The 17435-nt window shown below is 39.1% G+C and overlaps 1 protein-coding gene across 1 annotated transcript in view; it reads right to left on the bottom strand.

Moving 5' to 3' along the window:
* The window catches only part of CA12 (carbonic anhydrase 12), a 31757-nt gene that overhangs the window by 7402 nt on the left and 6920 nt on the right, over nt 1–17435 (bottom strand). The window contains exons 3-8 of the mRNA XM_067534655.1: nt 11428–11607; nt 7961–8103; nt 7319–7414; nt 4816–4879; nt 3432–3589; nt 1635–1761 (exon numbers count right to left, since the gene is read on the bottom strand). Of these exons, the coding sequence (XP_067390756.1) occupies nt 1635–1761; nt 3432–3589; nt 4816–4879; nt 7319–7414; nt 7961–8103; nt 11428–11607 (768 nt within the window). The remainder of the gene's footprint in view (nt 1–1634; nt 1762–3431; nt 3590–4815; nt 4880–7318; nt 7415–7960; nt 8104–11427; nt 11608–17435) is intronic.

Genomic DNA, 17435 nt, shown 5'->3' with positions numbered 1-17435 from the left:
CTAATGTGCCTTTATTAATCTGTAGATTGACAGTTTGGATGGACTGGATTCTTAACCTTCTGTATCCTGAAGATGTGTAGTATTTGCTTAGACCCGCCCACCAAAGCAATGCATAGAATATGCCAGTACTCCAGGGGCTTTCTGCAACTCAGTGATCGCCCACTTCATGGTTTTGACTGATTGCAGACCAACACATTGATCATTACAGTTCATTTTGCACAAATAAGCCAAGCAACCCTTACTGATGCACAGCAAAGCTCATCACCAAGGGTGCAGGCATTTATGCAAAAACCCCTTTCACAATTGTCATTATGTAGTGCTGCACAATAAATTCTTTAAACCAATTGTGTCTTTAGACTTTATCCTAATAAGACGGCTAATTTTTATACCCTTAACAGGCATGAGTGAGTTATTTTTACTTTTAGGTGTTAAACTCAAGTGCCTGAAGGATCTCGTCTGATCCTTTGTAATGCCCCATAAACAGTCTCCCTGCAATGCAATGATTCCTTTTAAATGTATGGTCAGCACAATAATTATCCTGTACCAACTAAGTTTGACATCGTTATGGCTGAAATATCTCCTCAATGTCAAGGTGCTATTTTCGCTTTTTAAAAAAATAAATACCCACTAGCTTTACAGGTCAAGTACCTGATCCTGCAAACACTTACAATCTAATTCAGAGCCCATGGAAAGACTCCTATTGACTTTAGTGGTCACTGGATTGCACCTACAGAAATAACTTTATTCCCATGCATATTTGTAGGATCAGGTCTCAAAACTGGATCAAAAAGTGGTCTTTCTTCAATCCAAAATGTAGGGGGTTTTTTCAAAATGTTAATATATTCTGCCTCATTCTAATCAGGTACTTGTGAAAAGGAATAAAATGTTTCCACTATTCTCTGCATTACTAGGTTTCCTATTTGTAACATGCCCTGCAAAGTTCTGCCCTTTCTTTTGTGTATTAAAATCTAATTGTATCTCATGCAACTTGCTAAGGGCCCAGTCCTGTCTCTGTTGAAGACTTTGATTGGAGCAGGACTGGAGCCTCAGCAAAAGATTTTAAACAATATGTTTGGAGTTCAGAGATGTGGGGCTGCAGTGCACTTATAGAGTACGCTATCGTTAATTGGTAAAAGCTTAGACAGGTTAATTAAAATGAGGAAAATTGGACAACATGGAACTGGAGGGTGTAACACATGAAATGAGCCACATGATCATAATGCCACTTTAAAATAGTGAATGAACCTAAAAGAAAAATTGTCTACTGAAAATAATAATAATAAAATTCTTCTCCCACTGAACATGACAGGAATGCCTGCGGTGCCCCAATACACTTTCCCCAGCCCCGTCTTATTCACTCTACTCTCTGAGATCAAAGGACAATGCCTGAGGTGGGATCTGCTCACTTGATCCAAATGGGTGACAAATAGAACTTTGTGTACACCTTACTCTCATGTAAGCAACTGTAAGCAAAGAAAAAGGGAGACAACAATCTTAGGGGAAGCGATACTGTGTGAAAACTGCTGATCTTTATGTGCTTGAAGAAACCAAAGCAATGCTATAGGCACTTAGTTTTCCAAGTCCACGTGCATAACTATTTACCATTTCTTTACACAGGTATGTATTTTACTTACCTTGACGGAAGGAGACAAAAACCAGTCTTTCATCAAACTCCTGAACGTGTCTGAAGTTATTAACCATTTCCAGGGGTACAGGGTCATTAGGCTGTGTGCAGTATAGAGCTGTTTCCAGTGCCAGCAGCTAGGGACAAAGCACACAATTCAGCATCCAGTGTATTAAGAAAGCATGGTGGGTATGTTTAGACATCATTTTATGCTGAAATGACACTGAGAATCAGATCCATCCAATGAGGATGTGTTTCAACACACAGAGATGCATGAAGATGGTGGGTTGAGTTATGCAGTAGCTATAAATACAGCATGCTGCATGAGCCCAAATATAATTTGATGTGCAAGTCAATTGTCTCCAACGCTGTTTCTCCATGTCCATATCTGTATTTAATTTAGTTCATGTTAGAGTAACCCTAATAATTAATATTTAGTTGTTAGGGAAATCAGATGGGGAAGAGGAAGTCGTCATTTCATGATGTAGGCTTATTCTCTGCTTGTTTTTCTTAAACCTCAGAACACAGCAAACAAATATTTGTGTATGCAGAACCTCCCAAAAAGTACCCAGCCCACTCCCCTATGCTGCCTGACCGGGAATGGAATAGGTAATACATGAGTGGATCTGATTTTAAGTTAATAAAAGGACTAACGTAGAAAAACATTATTATTGAGAAAAAGTTTCCTTCCATGAAGGAGTGGTTGAAATATTAGCACAAACAGTCCAAGTCTGAAGCAAGTAATAGAAGCCATCTTAATAAGCTGGATATTTTAGTAAGTTAAGGAACTGGCGCGGTGCATAGAAATGAATGCTCACCACAAGGAATGCATTTGCTAATTTATTCATAGATTTCTGAGATAAAACAATTTGGATTTCTTACATTTATAAGTTACTAGCTAAGCTCATTCCACCTGATGTGAGTTAGAAGAAGCTGGTATTTGGGGGTTATATAACTCAGTATAGAACATCTTTCTATTCTTTTCCCACTAGTTTATCAGTTGACCCACCTGAGAGGGGAAAAAACTTAATTAATTTCTAAGACATGCACATGAAGACTAGAGGTGGGTAAAAACCAGGGTAGTTCTGGTTTTGCTAAACAACCTTTAACCAGTTTGGCATTGGTTTTGTGAAACAAAATTAAAGCTCGAAGTTGTTCCTATCTGGGTGTTACTGTTACATAGGATTGGACTAGCAATTCGTGAAAGACTTGCATCTAGAGAGCAAGTGCTGAAGCAAAGGAAGGATACAGATTGACTACAAATTTCAAACACAAATCTCAGTCTTTGTGCCTGGTTAACTGTGGATGAAACTTTTCACCTATGATTGTTTGCAGATACAATTAAGGTGTCCTCTGTCTGATTTGCAGGGGCAGTCAGGTACTTGGAAGTTCAAGTGACCTTATACTACACCATCAGTTATTTTTATCCTCAAAGTTGTAGGCACAAAAATAAAGATCCAGTTAAGGTAGGATTGAAAATTTGGACCATAATGTGTTTATTCTGAATTGAAGAGCCATCCAGTCTACAGTCCCTTGGCCTTTGCTTATCAATTGCAAATGAAGTATGATAGATCAGAAAGATTAAATAATTTTTCCCCCCATTCCAAGGATTAATTTTAGTCATCATACCTTTTAGTTTTATGAGACCTTATGGAAAACTTCCTATTTGGAATCCAGGAAATGAGACTATAAATTTAGCATTCCTTAATAAATCCCAAACAGATTAATTTTTTAGCATTTAATTTAATCAGACTCTAGGATACAATGACAGGCTAAATAAGCAAATACCTTTTTTGTTTCAACTTGCCTGTTCTTGTGAAACTTTTACAGGGTGTCGGAAAACTGTCCAGAGAACACTAGGGTAACATGGAGGAGTGGTCAGGGATCCTTCATAGCGATAGTACTCATCCAGTCTGTCAGGAAGCAGTTCTTGGATGTCAAAACCTGGGACTAGAGCTACCTGGTCTGAAAGAGAGAATCCATGTAACTTCTGTATTCTTAATACACGCATCTCTCAGTGCTAATCTACTTTGCATCATCGTGACTTTCCACTGGACTGCATTGGATTGCTGTATATCTCTGTATAGGTGAGTCCCTGTAAAGCAAATTCGTTTTTCAGCACGCATTCTGATCTCAGTGGAAAAAGAAAAAGTGTACGTTGGCAGATGCTAGCCCCAATTTAATATAGAAATATAGCTCATTAAACCCACTTCTAAATTTGTTCTTATATAAGTTTGACATGTTACACCTGGATGCCAAACCAGGGTTGTGATTAATGAGGAAAGCTTCTCCTCACTAGTCAGTGCACTCTGCTCATGGGCACCACTGTGGGACTACTGGCTGAATTTCTTTATAAACCGTGTAGGCAACTACCCAACATTAGATGGTTAGAGTTTCTCTACACTGCAATCAGAAGTGTGACTGCAGTTTGGGTAGGTGTACCTGTGCTAGCTTTAATTTAGTTAATTTAATTAAAAATAGCTAAAAAAGACTTCAGCACCAGGCTATACAAGCAGACCAGGGACCCCGAATATGTACTCAATTGCTAACCTGCATCGAAGCCCATGCTGCCACATCTTCACTGCTATTTTTAGCTGTCCAAGCTAGATTAAAGCTAGCATGGGCATGCCAACCCATGTTGCAGTCACACCTCCAACCGCAGCGTAGACGTGTAGAGGATTGGATTTTGAAATACTCTCTGCTATTCATAATGATTTGAGTGTTTTTGCCAATACACTAAAGATTTTCTTGTCAACACCATGTTTTTATACATCTCATCAACATTGTCTGCATTTTACTGTATGCACCAACAGCTGTTTTTAAAAAGATACATGGGGAAAAAATCCTTTGAGTTCTGACCATTTGCTTACTGGGAGCGAGCACACCAGTGATTGTTGTTTGCATAAATGCTAACTGCAAACTAAATTGAGGGGCAAAAAACCAAAGTAATAGCACATGCAAACAACATGTTTGTTCCAGTTAGGAACACATGATATTAAGGCATGTAAGTGAAGTTAGCTGTATGATCTGCTTAAGAAGAGTGCACTGTACTTGGAACTGTTCTGAAGCAGTTTTGACAAAAGCCTGGCATGCCCTCTGAATGTTTCTTGAAACAAGCTGATAGAATCCCATCAATTATAGGGTTCTGATACATCAGCCACTGTTGATCCTTTGCATACTATACCACTCACCTTTGTATTTCACATTCTGGAAATGACTGAAGATTTTTTCATATGATGGATTTAATGGGCCTGTCTGTAAGAAATAGACTGTTAATAGTTGTCCAAGTAATCAGGGCTCTTTGTGCATAATCTTAAATTCTTCAGGCAACAGATATTCAACACTTGATTGACAGTTCCATCTGTTGGTGAAATGTTCCAAGACCACCAATACTGATGTAATAACATAGGTTGATGTAGAAATGAAGGCTGTGCCCTGGATTGTTTTGTTTACTCTGCCCCCTCTTTTCTCACCATTTCACTACACTCTTACTCACCCTCTAAAGTAATAAGCTACAACCTAGGGATAGGGATTTCTTTACCAAACTACACAATATTAAATTGTCATAATTATGGCTTATCAGTTGTTTGCAGTATAATAAATTGGAAAGTTAAGACTTTAAATAACTAAAGTGTTCAAGGAGAAATATTTTGCATTGAATCAGTTTAATGATTATTGTATGTGTCAATTAAATTGAGCCGTATAATGTTGCTTACTGGATAGCTGGATAGTAAAATTTAAAGGCCTATGATAAACAGGTCAGACTAGATCGGGGTAGTCAATTATTTTTTGTCAAGGTCCACATTTCTTGGTCAAGGTCCAGACTCTAGAGAAAATAATAATAAAAAAAACCCCAATAATGATAATGAGTAAATAAAAAGGTTTTGGGGTCCATTCAAAAGTGTCTGGCAGTCCATATTTGGCCCATGGTCCACCTCTTGATTACCCCTGGACTAGATGATCTAATGGTCCCTTCTGGCCTGACACTCTGTGAATCCATGAATAACAGTAGTCTTGAGGTAAACAACCATTAATATCTGACTGTAGAATACATTTCCAAGGCATGTAGCTGCACAGCTCTCATTAGTGGAAACTCCACACAGTTCTTCACAAAATGTAATCTGGGGGGTCTCATGCTGCAGTCATGTATATAGCTAGAATTTCCACTGGCTTTACTGGAACTGTCGTCGGCACAGGGAATGCAGGATTGGTCCCTTCCTACAGAACAGCAATATGTAGCCGAAGAATTCACACCTGGAAGGTTTTAGATGAAGCCTAGATTATTTATTCTGTCATATGCTTTACTGTGTGTGTTTGAAAAGACAGGTGGCCTTTTGCTGGTTAGCTTGGTGTGCAAACAAATGGAAGCCTATTTCTTATAAGAACTTTGTACATGCGAATTCTGTACTGACCAGCTTCTCAGATAATTCATGGGTGTCTAGTCATAGCCACAGGTAGTATATTTTGGGCTCTCTGTTGCCAGCCAAAACCTTTAGCTTGCTGCTTGCAGTCCCAGAAAACAAAGAATGACACTGTTAGAAGGGCAGGGCCAATGGTGCGGTAGCTTCTAATCAATGCCTGTTTTATTAATAATTTGGAGCTGGTTCTCAGCAACTCATCTGGCAACCAGAAAAAATTGTGTCCTGAGTTCAACTTTGAAATCCACCATGTTTCAGAAGATTTCTCAGATGAAAATAAGTAAATACTGCTAAATTTGGAGAGAGCCTTATTTGATTTTTAAGCAGCATCATATAATAAGCACTTTGTAGAAAAAAACCAGAAGCCTTTTGACAGATAGTTGAGTTTTCAAATAAACAGAAGCTTTCGCAGAAAGTGTCTGTATTCCTTAGACATTTTCACTTTTTCAATGGAAAACTGAAAGTTTTGGAGTTTTCAATTTTTTGACAATTTCTTCAGGGGGAAACACATTTTCCAATCTGCTCTACTGTGAAGTTCATTGGCTCAGTGTTGAGTTTATATTTAGCTTTTTTCGGTCACATTTACACAAAGTAATTGGATATTTTTGCCTGGCAGAGTTAAAAGAGGTTCCATCTGATCACTGACTGGTTTGTTTAATTGCCTCTGTCAGGGTGAAGTATGGAAACCTGTCCCCCTGCTGGGTTGAAAGGTGCATTGAATTTACTTGTCTCATAATTTTTTTTTTTGTCACCACCAGAGTCATTGATTCAAAGGAACCATGTGCCTGTAAATGGCATGGTCACACCCTAGTCTTCTATAATTAATTACCTGTGCCAGGGGTCTGTCCAGCTCAGTGACCCCTTGCTGTGTTAAACAAAGTTCATGCTACACATACTAACTACCTTTACTACCTGGGACTATTCAGATGTGCAAACCCGATCTTCACTTTCTACTATCATTTGTGAGAAACTCACCTGCTCCTCAGTCTGTAGAAAGCACATTAAAAAAGATATGATCATGCTTGATGTTATTTCATTTTAAAATGTGAGGGAATACTCAAAACATTTTCTTCTGCACTATACACCCAATTCCCAGAAATGTCACTGAGGGCAGGATCTAGCCCTATCTGTGTGGATGGAGTGGAAGAGGGAGATCATATATCCAGACACATCAATATTGATGGACTCCAAGTTAATCCCAATCATCTTTAAAGATTTCAGATGCATTAATTATAGCATTATTGAATATTAAAAAAGCACAAGGCATACATCTTACCTCAATAAGAACAGCCAAAACTGCCAGCCCATCAGATTTGTCTATTGCTGCTGTTACATCAGGATATTTGTCAGAGTTATAATGTACAATATGTAGCTACAAAGAGGGAGAAGTAACAGTATCACTTTTATTCCTAAATCAGTATCATAGGATCAAAAAAAGTAGACAGGGAAAAGACTGCCAAATAATTCTTAGTCCGATGGATACAGCTATATAAATGCTATCACAAAGCATGTCAAAACAGTGAGATTAAGCCTCACAAAACAGCTTGTTGCAGGTAATCATTATCCCCATTGTGGAGATATTGAGGTGCCAAGAGAGTAAACAACTTGCTTATGGTTACAGAGCAAGTCAGTATCAGTACTGGGATTAGAATCCAGAGCTGATTCCCAGTGTCATGCTATAACAACAAAGCCTTACCACTTCCTGAGCCCAGCCTCAATCCAGAACATCATGTAGCATCTTGATATAGGATATATCAAATATCAAGAGCATAGGTGTTGCTTTTGGGCCTTCTTTAGCAGAAGGTACTTATATGCCAATGGTGAATATTTCAACCACTGTCTATTCAGATTTTAGTTTTGAAATAGTGGGAACAGTTTAACTTTCCCATCAGGTTTCTCTGATTTGAGATCATCTTACCTCTGCTGCAAAATGCCTCCCACTGACTGTGTGCTCCGAGCCTTCTGGCTTGTTCCTGTTTCCCCAGTGTAGGTGAAGCTGAGCTGCAGTGTATTGGAAAGGGAGGTTTCTAATGTGCATGGTAGGAAGCAGGGTCATTCTCACTGCAAGTAGACCAAAAAATATGGGAGAAGATGATATTGCAGTTTTGACACACCTGGTACACAGAACTAGTGTGTCTGACTTTATTGGACGCAGAGAATTAGAATAGCAGAATAAACTATTCAGGTTCTTAACCCAGAATCCTGCACATGCTATACATTATAGGAATCTGGAAGATGGTCATTTTTAGCAGTCTTTGGAACTTTCTAGGCAATTCAGAACAGTTTAGGACATTTCCCCCTATGTTCTCATAGAATTTAATAAATGGAATTTGAATTGAATGGGAGAGTTGTGATTTCCCTATCAGTGTTGGAATTTTCTCTCTTCCCTGGATACTGCTAACCCATCCCAAACTTATTAAAGGGGATCTCTGAAGCAAAACAAAATGTTTGAGCTTTTTTCTGCTCTTTTGTGACGTATTCAGATTACTTCATAAATTAATATTTTCCCCAGATGTAATGAAGTATTTTGTTAACATTTGTCAGGAGGTTCTTGTCTCCCTCTCCTTAATGGAGAGCCTTGTTAAGAACCTAGAAAGCGATGTCAAGAAAAGCTGCAGCCACAACCTTAAGAATCATCATTCTTCTCTCTTCAGCTTGGTGGAGAGAATGCTGCAGCTCAGGTCAGCCTCCTGCAACATTCCTAAGGTCCTTCATCAAAGAGTGGGCAGGGAGAGGCTGTGTTCTTTCTTGTGTGGAATTAAAAGTAGAAAAGAAACTATGTAGGTTTTGGGTTTTTTATCATTAAAGTTTGACAACTTCTGAACATTATAAAGAACTGTAAAGGATGCCCTTTTCTTTGCAGTTCACTTTCAGGTGACTTCCAAAGGGATAATGTTTTGTCCCTAGAATGCCCCAGATTTGGGGCAGAACAAGACTTTTTCAAACCTTTTCCAGAGGAAGATATCTCCAGAGCCGCTACAAAGGACCACAATCCAACACGTGAATTATTCAGCTTGTGTTAAATGCTCTGCGCCAGTGTTTTAAATCTAATTTAAGTAGATAATTGTACCAAGGGGAATCAGTTATGAAGCTGCACTCTAATTTTATGTAAGAATTCATATGAAATCACATTCCTGAACAGGCCTTTGGCTAGGTCTGTGGACATAAGAGACTATAACAGCAGATGCTATAATGATGTTCTGCAGAACAGAGACTGAAGTTTTCATTAATCAGAGCAATTTAGGGTTTGCATTTGAGCATTGTTTCCAGAAAACTAGCTCTCCTAGTCCTTTAGTGTTACAACTCTCAAGCCACTTGGTTTTGGGAAGCAGAGGGAGACCAGGCGTCAGACCCTAACAGGTTTGTTCTTACCTGAAGAATGGGCTCATGGTAAGAACATAAGAATGGCCATACTGAGTCAGACCAATGGTCCATTTAGCCCAGTATCCTGTCTTCCAACAGTGGACGGTCCCAGATGCTTCAGAGGAAGTGAACACAACAGGGCAATTATCAAGTGATCCTCCCCTGTCGTCCAGTCCCAGCTTCTAGCAGCTAGAGGTTTAGGAACATCCAGAGCATGGGATTGCGTCCCTGACCTCTTGACTAATAGCCATTGATGGACCTATCCTCCAAGAATTTATCTAATTCTTATTTGAACCCAGTTATACTTTTGGCCTTCACAACATCCCCTGGCAATGAGTTCCACAGATTGACTGTGTTATGTGAAGAAGTACTTCCTTATGTTAGTTTTAATCCTGCTGCCTATTAATTTCATTGAGTGACCCCTGTTCTTGTATTATGTGAAGGGGTAAATAACATTTATCTATTTGTTTTCTCTGCAGTTTCATACATCACTTTCTGATTTTATAGACCTCTATCAAATCCCTCCTCAATCTCTTTTCCAAGCTGAACAGTCCCAGTCTTTTTAATCTCTCCTTATATGGAAGCTATTTCTTATTTGTAATTATTTCTGTTGTCCTTCTCTGTACTTTTTCCAATTCTAATATATCTTTTTTGAGATGGGACCAGAACTGCACGTAGTATTCAAGGTGTGGGCATACCATAGATTTGTATAGTGGTATTATATTTTCTGTTTTTTAATCTATCCCTTTCCTAACAGATCCTAACATTTTCTGTTAGCTTTTTTGAATGCCACAGCACATTGAGTGGATGTTTTCAGAAAACTATCCATGATGACTCCAAGATCTCTTTCATGAGTAGTAACAGCTAATTTAGACCCTATCATTTTGTACATATAGTTGGGATTATGTTTTCCAATGTGCATTACTTTGCATTTACCAGCACTGAATTTATTTAATTTGCCATTTTGTTGCCCAGTCACCCAGTTTTGTGAGATATCTTTGTAACATTTCTCAGTCTGCTTTGGACTTTATCCTGAGTAATTTTGTATCATCTGCAAACTTCGCCACCTCACTGTTTACCCCTTTTTCCAGATAATTTAAGAATATGTTGAACAGAACTGTTCCCAGTATAGTTCCAAGGGGGACCCGGCTATTTATGGGTATGGTACAGAACTGGTTTACCCCACAGAAACAGTGAGTAAAGAGAGGCTTGCCTGTCAAGCTTCTTTTAACAAAGCATGCTGGGCGGGGTGAAGTCTGAGATATTTTATAATGCAGTTTCTTTTGACATTTTGGCAGTACTGGGGAAGGATGTGCTTTAGGAGAGCCTTGCTACTGTTCTTGTCTGTAAATCTATAACTTGTTTCTAGAAAATTTTGTGGGGAACTGGTTTATGGGTATTCTACTTTGTGTTCTTGTAATCAATATTCTGGCTTTTAAAGAGACTTCATCTCTGTTCTCATCCCTGTTGTTGCCTTGACGCTACGGTGGAGGACAATAGGCATGTGTGTAAACTGGTCCTATTGGTTACATGTGCCTTTCTGTCTCACAGGATTTCTCTGTCTTAATTCAAGTAGTAGAAGCATTTGGTGAAACTTCCAGGTTTGCTTGATTTTTGTCTTAAATTCAGTTGAACCACTTCTTTTATCCTTCTAGTTGATTACAGGATCTATTAAGGGTCACTCATCCAGATTTTACTGATTTTTCTCCTTCTTTCTAAACAAAGCTTCAAAGCTTGTTTCTATTTCTGAGTATTTAAACCAAATTAACAAGAAAAGCTTTTCAAAAGCGTAAGGATCCATTTTAGGAGTTAATCTAAAGACTAAAGTGCCACAGTTATGTTTATGGTACACTGATGTGTGTTTTATAATAACAAGTTTCTTTAGATAGTGATCTAAGTTGTTTGTATTCTATTGCAAGGGCTTGGTCCATCACAGCCAATAATGTTAGTAGTTAACAAATGAAATACAAATCCAGTAACTCTTTCCTTCAAATTCTCTTGCTGCCCATTTGGTTTTCTTACCTGAGTGACCATTATTGGTCAACATAAACTGGTCAGTGGAGGACACATTGTAGCCTACAAGCTCTAAAGGCAAGAGAGTGTTATCATATTGGAGAATATCATTATGGAAATCTATTGGAGATTGGAATATTCCTCCACAAAATGGATACTTCTTGGGCCAAGTTTTCTCTCCATCAGGACCTGAGAATGTTAACAGAGGAAACAGGTTTATCAATCTTTGTTGTCATCTTCATTGGTACTTTCCTTACACACTGGCAACAACTGGTTTGGATAACACAAGAACTCCCATGAATATTCACCCAAAACTCAGAACAGAATCTGTCCTTTTCTCTATTTAAAAATGGTGAGATAGATTGAATGTGTAAAATTGAGGAAGGGGACTTTATTTATCACTGGAAAGAAGGGGTCCAAATTACTGTAACCAAAGCTGTTCCTGTAACTTCCTTGACTGAGTTGTTCGAGTTTCACCCATCATTACTAAGAATTGTGGTGCAAAAAATGCTTATATATTGTTAGACTCAAATTCATTTAAGCCTAATGGTAAATATACATTAATATTTTTAGTCACTACATCCATGAACTTGTGTCTAATCTTCCCCACCCTCAAACAGGAAAATCCTGCAGAGAACTTGACATAGATATTTTTAAATGATTTAATTCCATAGAAATAAACTAACACCACATGAACTAAGCCAAATAATTTGCACATTAAACGTTGGTAAATTATAAAGTGACTCATAGATCTTGTAGGAACTGAAATCCAGAGTATATAAATTGCTTCATTGTTTGACAGAGAGGAAGCTCTCAGAAGTGAATCAAAGTGACTTAGAGATTAGCAAAAGCTCAGCAAAGGTTAGTTTTAACATGTCACCCTGTAGTTCACAAAAGCATATTTTTATGAATGGAAAAATGAACACTGACTAAGTTTGTTACTGAGCAAATGAATGTATTTGCTATGTGAGAAGTTGTTAGTTCTGATTGGGTAAATTGCTAACGCACTTTTGCAGTCTCATGCTAATGCTCTTCTGTATTTGGTTACAAGTTGTCAAAGAAAATGCACAGTGTCTTTATTTCACTTGAGCAATCAAGGAAAATGCACCTTGGATTGGGGAAAAACAGGAAAACTTAATTTTTCTCCAGTCATGTCTGACTGTGTTAATTCCAGTGAATTCAAGTCTTCACTGGTTTAAAAAGTTTCTGAAAGACAAAATATGAGGAGAAATGTTGTTTTTTGTGAAATTTAATTAGTTTTATAACTTATTCCCAAATTATCTTCTAACTGGTCCAGTGCATGTATTTTTAGTCTCCAATCACTTCAGACAATCATCTTGAACTGAGTTTATTCATATGAGCTGAAAACAATACAACTTGGTAAAGATTTTAAACAGTGCTTGTTCTAGTGCTGTATCTCTTAATTTGTAGCTCTTTTCAAGTTTCGTCTCTGCCTTCATGTGTGCATAATGGGCAAAACCCTCTCCTCTCTCACAAATATTCAAGGATCAAAATGTAGCAGAAATTCTGGGCGACTGACTTTGTTCTCACTTATGCTGGTTTTACTGCTGCAATTCCACTGATGTCAGAACAGCTGTTCCTGACTTACACTGGTGCAGGCATGTCCAGATCTGACCCTTTTCATTTCTGCTGTGTGTGAACCCAGGTGGTGGAGAACCCAGGTGAGGGGCTCTACCTTCTTCAGACTAGCTGTGACTGTACCCTGTGGAGGAGGAACATGGTCAGTGTACTAATGTACAGGGTTGATCCAGTGACCCAAAACCCTGTGTGAGAGCAAATTGCAGACGGTATCCACAACTCTTCCTCATTCTGAGTACCAATGACTATTGCTCCTAACAGTGGACTGGGGAGTTTTTTGTTCCTCCTAACACTAAAGTTCCTTTCTCAGGACTATGGGTCTCAGTTTAAGCATCCACGGATGCCTGACTTGCATATGTTCTCTGAGTGTGCACATTTGTATACACAATTTAGAAAACCAGGCCTGAAAAAGTAAGCTTTTTCTATTGTGACATTTGATGCTTCACATGCATGGAGACAAGATTTGCCTTGTCATTCAGTACATCCTGTATCTTGTGAAAATGCATTAGTGTTACATCTACTACCTCCGAACCACGTAAGAATGCTTAGAACTGTTAACTTGCCCTCAGCTTTCTCTAGTGACTGATGTTGTTGTATACTCTTCTGAAAATACATGGCGCTCTGTCATTGCATTTATTCCTGCCATCTTTTACCATTATACACTCCTTTTTTTTCAGTCAGCAGATCTCTTGTGGGTTTTCCTTGAAGAACCAACTCCGTGTAGTAAGTTGGCAGCATGCCCCAGAAGATGTTTTTGCTCAGGCCTAGACTATTTGAATCTGGCTTTGTAATAAGCTACTACTTTGCTTGATGTGCATGCCTCAGGGGTCCATTGCTCACTAGCTTCTGCAGATGAGATTACCCTCAGTTTCTTGTATTGCAACAGCCTCATCCAGTTTTGGAGTTCTAATAGCATGTTGGAGTGTGGAGAGGTAACAAAGAAGGACTCATTTTGCAGCTTCTGCTTGTTTTAGAGTATATTCTATCTGTAAAAAATAACCCCTTTTATGAGAGTTAGGCATTGTGAAAACTAACGGTGCCATGCCACCAGCTGGGATCTGCAGAAAGAAGGAGTTCCCAGGCACCCACCTCATGTAGCAGAGGGTGCAGTATACTCATCCAGTGGCTACTGTGGGGAAGGTCAGTCCTGAACCCTCCCTGGCCCGTTTCAGATACCTAGGTGCCAACAGGCAGAGGAGGGAGCCAAGAACTATACTTCTGGTCTGGAATCTGGCCAGCTGCTTCTTGGAGGTGTGGTGGGAGACGGGCACCTCTTGTACCTTTGTATCACTTGGGGATCCACACGCGTGCTGCCCAGAATAGGCCCTGTGCGTGCGTTGAATAGCTTCAAACTACTTGATTTGTCTCAAACATAATCTCTTTCATAACAATTTTGATAATCTTTCAAATGTGCTCTTTTTGATTAAAAAAATGGCTTTCTTTACAAGTTGACATCTCCTCCCTAGTCGTCTCTTGGTGTTGAGCCATTACACTAGAATTCATACTTTGTACTCCATACCACTGTTATAGTCTAGACTGAGTATCTATTTTAGACAACTAAAATGGCAACATCAAGTGTGAGAGTAAGCTTGATTTAGTGGCTGAGAGCCATTGAAATGGGATTGCTTTTGAAGCGCCAAGGGTGCTTGAAGATACACTCTTTTCTTTGGCTCGCTGGGAAGACATATATGAAGTAATCACGGAACAAAAAGACTGGAAAATATTGTAGCTAAAGGGGAAAGCACAGCAGATGGACACACACACTAACCCTTGATCAAGGCAGGTGTTCAGGCAGTGGGATCCAAGGGCCTGGAATATTTTACTAGAGTTCTCCAAACCATCTGAAGCTCTTACCGAAAGCTGATTTGATATGCACTGATTTTAGATGTCTTATCATTATGTGTTCTAACCATGCAGTTGCACTGACACTTTTAAAAGAAGTGTTAAAAATGTTGATCCAGCAGTTTGGTAGCTAATAGGGCTGCTTGGGTGAATAAAGTTGTTTACATACATGTTGACAAGTTTGGGCCCTAACAGAGTATATTTTTACCAAAATGTTATGGTTTCATTTTCTCCATTTTAGTGTCCACCCACTGAATCTTGTTATACCTTTGTCTCTTTGTTAAGATAAACAGAGTGAGTTCCTTGAGTCTATTGCTATAAGGCATGTTTTCCAGTCCTTTAATCATTCTCATGGCTCTTCTCTGATCCCTCACCAATTTATCAACATCCTTCTGGAACTGTGAGCACCAGAATCTAACCTAGATCAGATTATTGATGTCCAAACTAGTTCAAATATTTTAAAAGGAAAACTAATGAATATGAAAATTATTGATAGATGCTGACGTTGTTAAGGTTTAATATTCTGGGATCTTGTCTTCCACATATATAATCTAACTGCATCTCACTTATTTCTGGAATAGCTTCTATTTTAGCTTCCATTTGACTTCAGATCACTTTGATTCTTTATCGCCTAGATCTTCATGGCATATCTTAAACAGAATTTAAATTCTCTTTAGTGGGTTTGAGATCTAATAAATGGTATCCTGATACTAGTTGAAGGTGCATGCTATCCATCTTGTGTTTTAGCGAAAGACTGACCCATTCATTAGAACACTGGACAGAAATCTGAACTATGTACTATTTATTTTGGCTTATGGGAATACACACACTTCGAGGACGTAACCCAGCTCAGCAGGAAATGAGAATAATTGGTCTCTTGAGGTTGAGACATGATGTGCAAGTCTTTGTTAACCTTTACAGCAAGAAATGAAAGCTGTTTTTTAACTTCTGTTACTTTTGACAGTGACAGAAGTACTACAAAATCTGTTTAGTTTGTCTCTCTCCTGCAAATGTATGACAACTAAAGCACCTACACCAATTCTGTCCTCAAGTGCTTTCCCTTTCACTTCAACACAAGTTCTTTCTGTATAACAGAGTAGAATTCAGCCCTTTCTATCTTGTTCATATATTTCAGATGGCATGAGCCTGATCCTGTAGTCGCTATTCAGTCAAAACTTCCAGGGTTCTCCCTGGCATCTACACTACAAAACTTCACACCTCTTTTCCAGCGCCCATGAAGCTGTAGATTTCATGACTGACAGGGTGTACCAGGTGTTTATTGGCTTATGCTGGAGGCCCCACCACTTTGGCGCACCCTGCCTGAAGGTGATGTCCTTTTGGGGAAAAAGACCATTGAGTTTAGTCCTCCAGGAGTTGCCTAGGAAGGCCAGTAAGGATCAGTTGCAGGTGGAATCAGTGAGAATCAGTCCTCCAGCAGCTTCATGGGCTAGGAGCAGGTGGAAGTCAATCACAGCCCAGCAAGCAAGATAAAAAGGGATGTCCTTGAATCAGGGGCCAAAGTTCTGTGTGGAGCTGGGACAGGGGAGGAAGGGTTGCCACAGTCTTAACCCAAGAAGCAAAGGCCAAACTGACTGCACCTGGCCAAGGTATTGGGTTTCCAGGAAGACACTAATATCTTGTACCAAAAATATTATGGCACTCACATGATTGCTAAATGGCTAGTCTTTAACTGTTAGTAGGACAGAACTCTAACTTCAGCCATTGGAAACCACCTCATTAGAGCAATACACTTTTTCAGACCTACTTTTCTGGAGGTGATTAGGTGATTTTAGGGATTAGTAACAGGAGATGGAAACTTCCACACCAAGGTCAAAGTTGAGATTGGAGGTCATTTTTTATCTTGTAAAATATGCCAATTGCTAAGGTTTTTAGGGACATCAATGAAATTAGGGTGGACGTGCACATTTGTAGTAAGCAAAGAGAATGACAGCCAATGGGGATTAAACTACAGAGATTCTTGTCTGTTTCCACACACCAGCTTCAGCTAGCAACTCATCAACTTGTTTCCTTGTCCATAACCAGTTTTTCCAGACGTTACAGGAACCCTGCATATTGTCATGTGGCCTTCCTTGTTTTAGTGTGCCAGAACTCACCTGAAAGAGCTGGACTCTTGTCACACTTTGTTTGCCGTTATGAAATTATGATTCCCTTAGCAGATAAGCAATGGAGCTCGAAGGCACTTTTTAATTAACTCAGCTGTAACAGATTTATTATGAAATAGAGTTTCCCTTTGGAGGGTAAAATTCAACCTTGCATATCTGGGGGAAATCACTGGAAGCTGTCCCTGCATGCAGTAGTGTTCACTCCAGCTCACTCTTGCATAAGGGACATAATGTGTGGGAGGAATGGACTCAAGGAATGAGTGACAGGGTTACATGGTATTTAAATGTCAGACTTTGGAGAACAGTTCTGACGTTTTGATGCAATGGGTATGAAGAGTAGGTAGCAACAGAGGGGGAATGAATTGCTATAGAAATAGGAGTCCTTTATTGCAGAAGAAGGGCTAAATTGAGAGAAATCTAGGGAGCCTGTATTGGAACTTAGACTTTCTTCCA

This window comes from Emydura macquarii, unplaced genomic scaffold (genome assembly GCF_026122565.2).
Source record: "Emydura macquarii macquarii isolate MOO-44397 ecotype Brisbane River unplaced genomic scaffold, CSIRO-AGI_Emac_v2 contig_3451, whole genome shotgun sequence".
Taxonomy (NCBI): Eukaryota; Metazoa; Chordata; order Testudines; family Chelidae; genus Emydura; species Emydura macquarii.
Note: the sequence above shows the minus strand (reverse complement) of the source record. Positions and strands in the feature narration are given on the sequence as shown.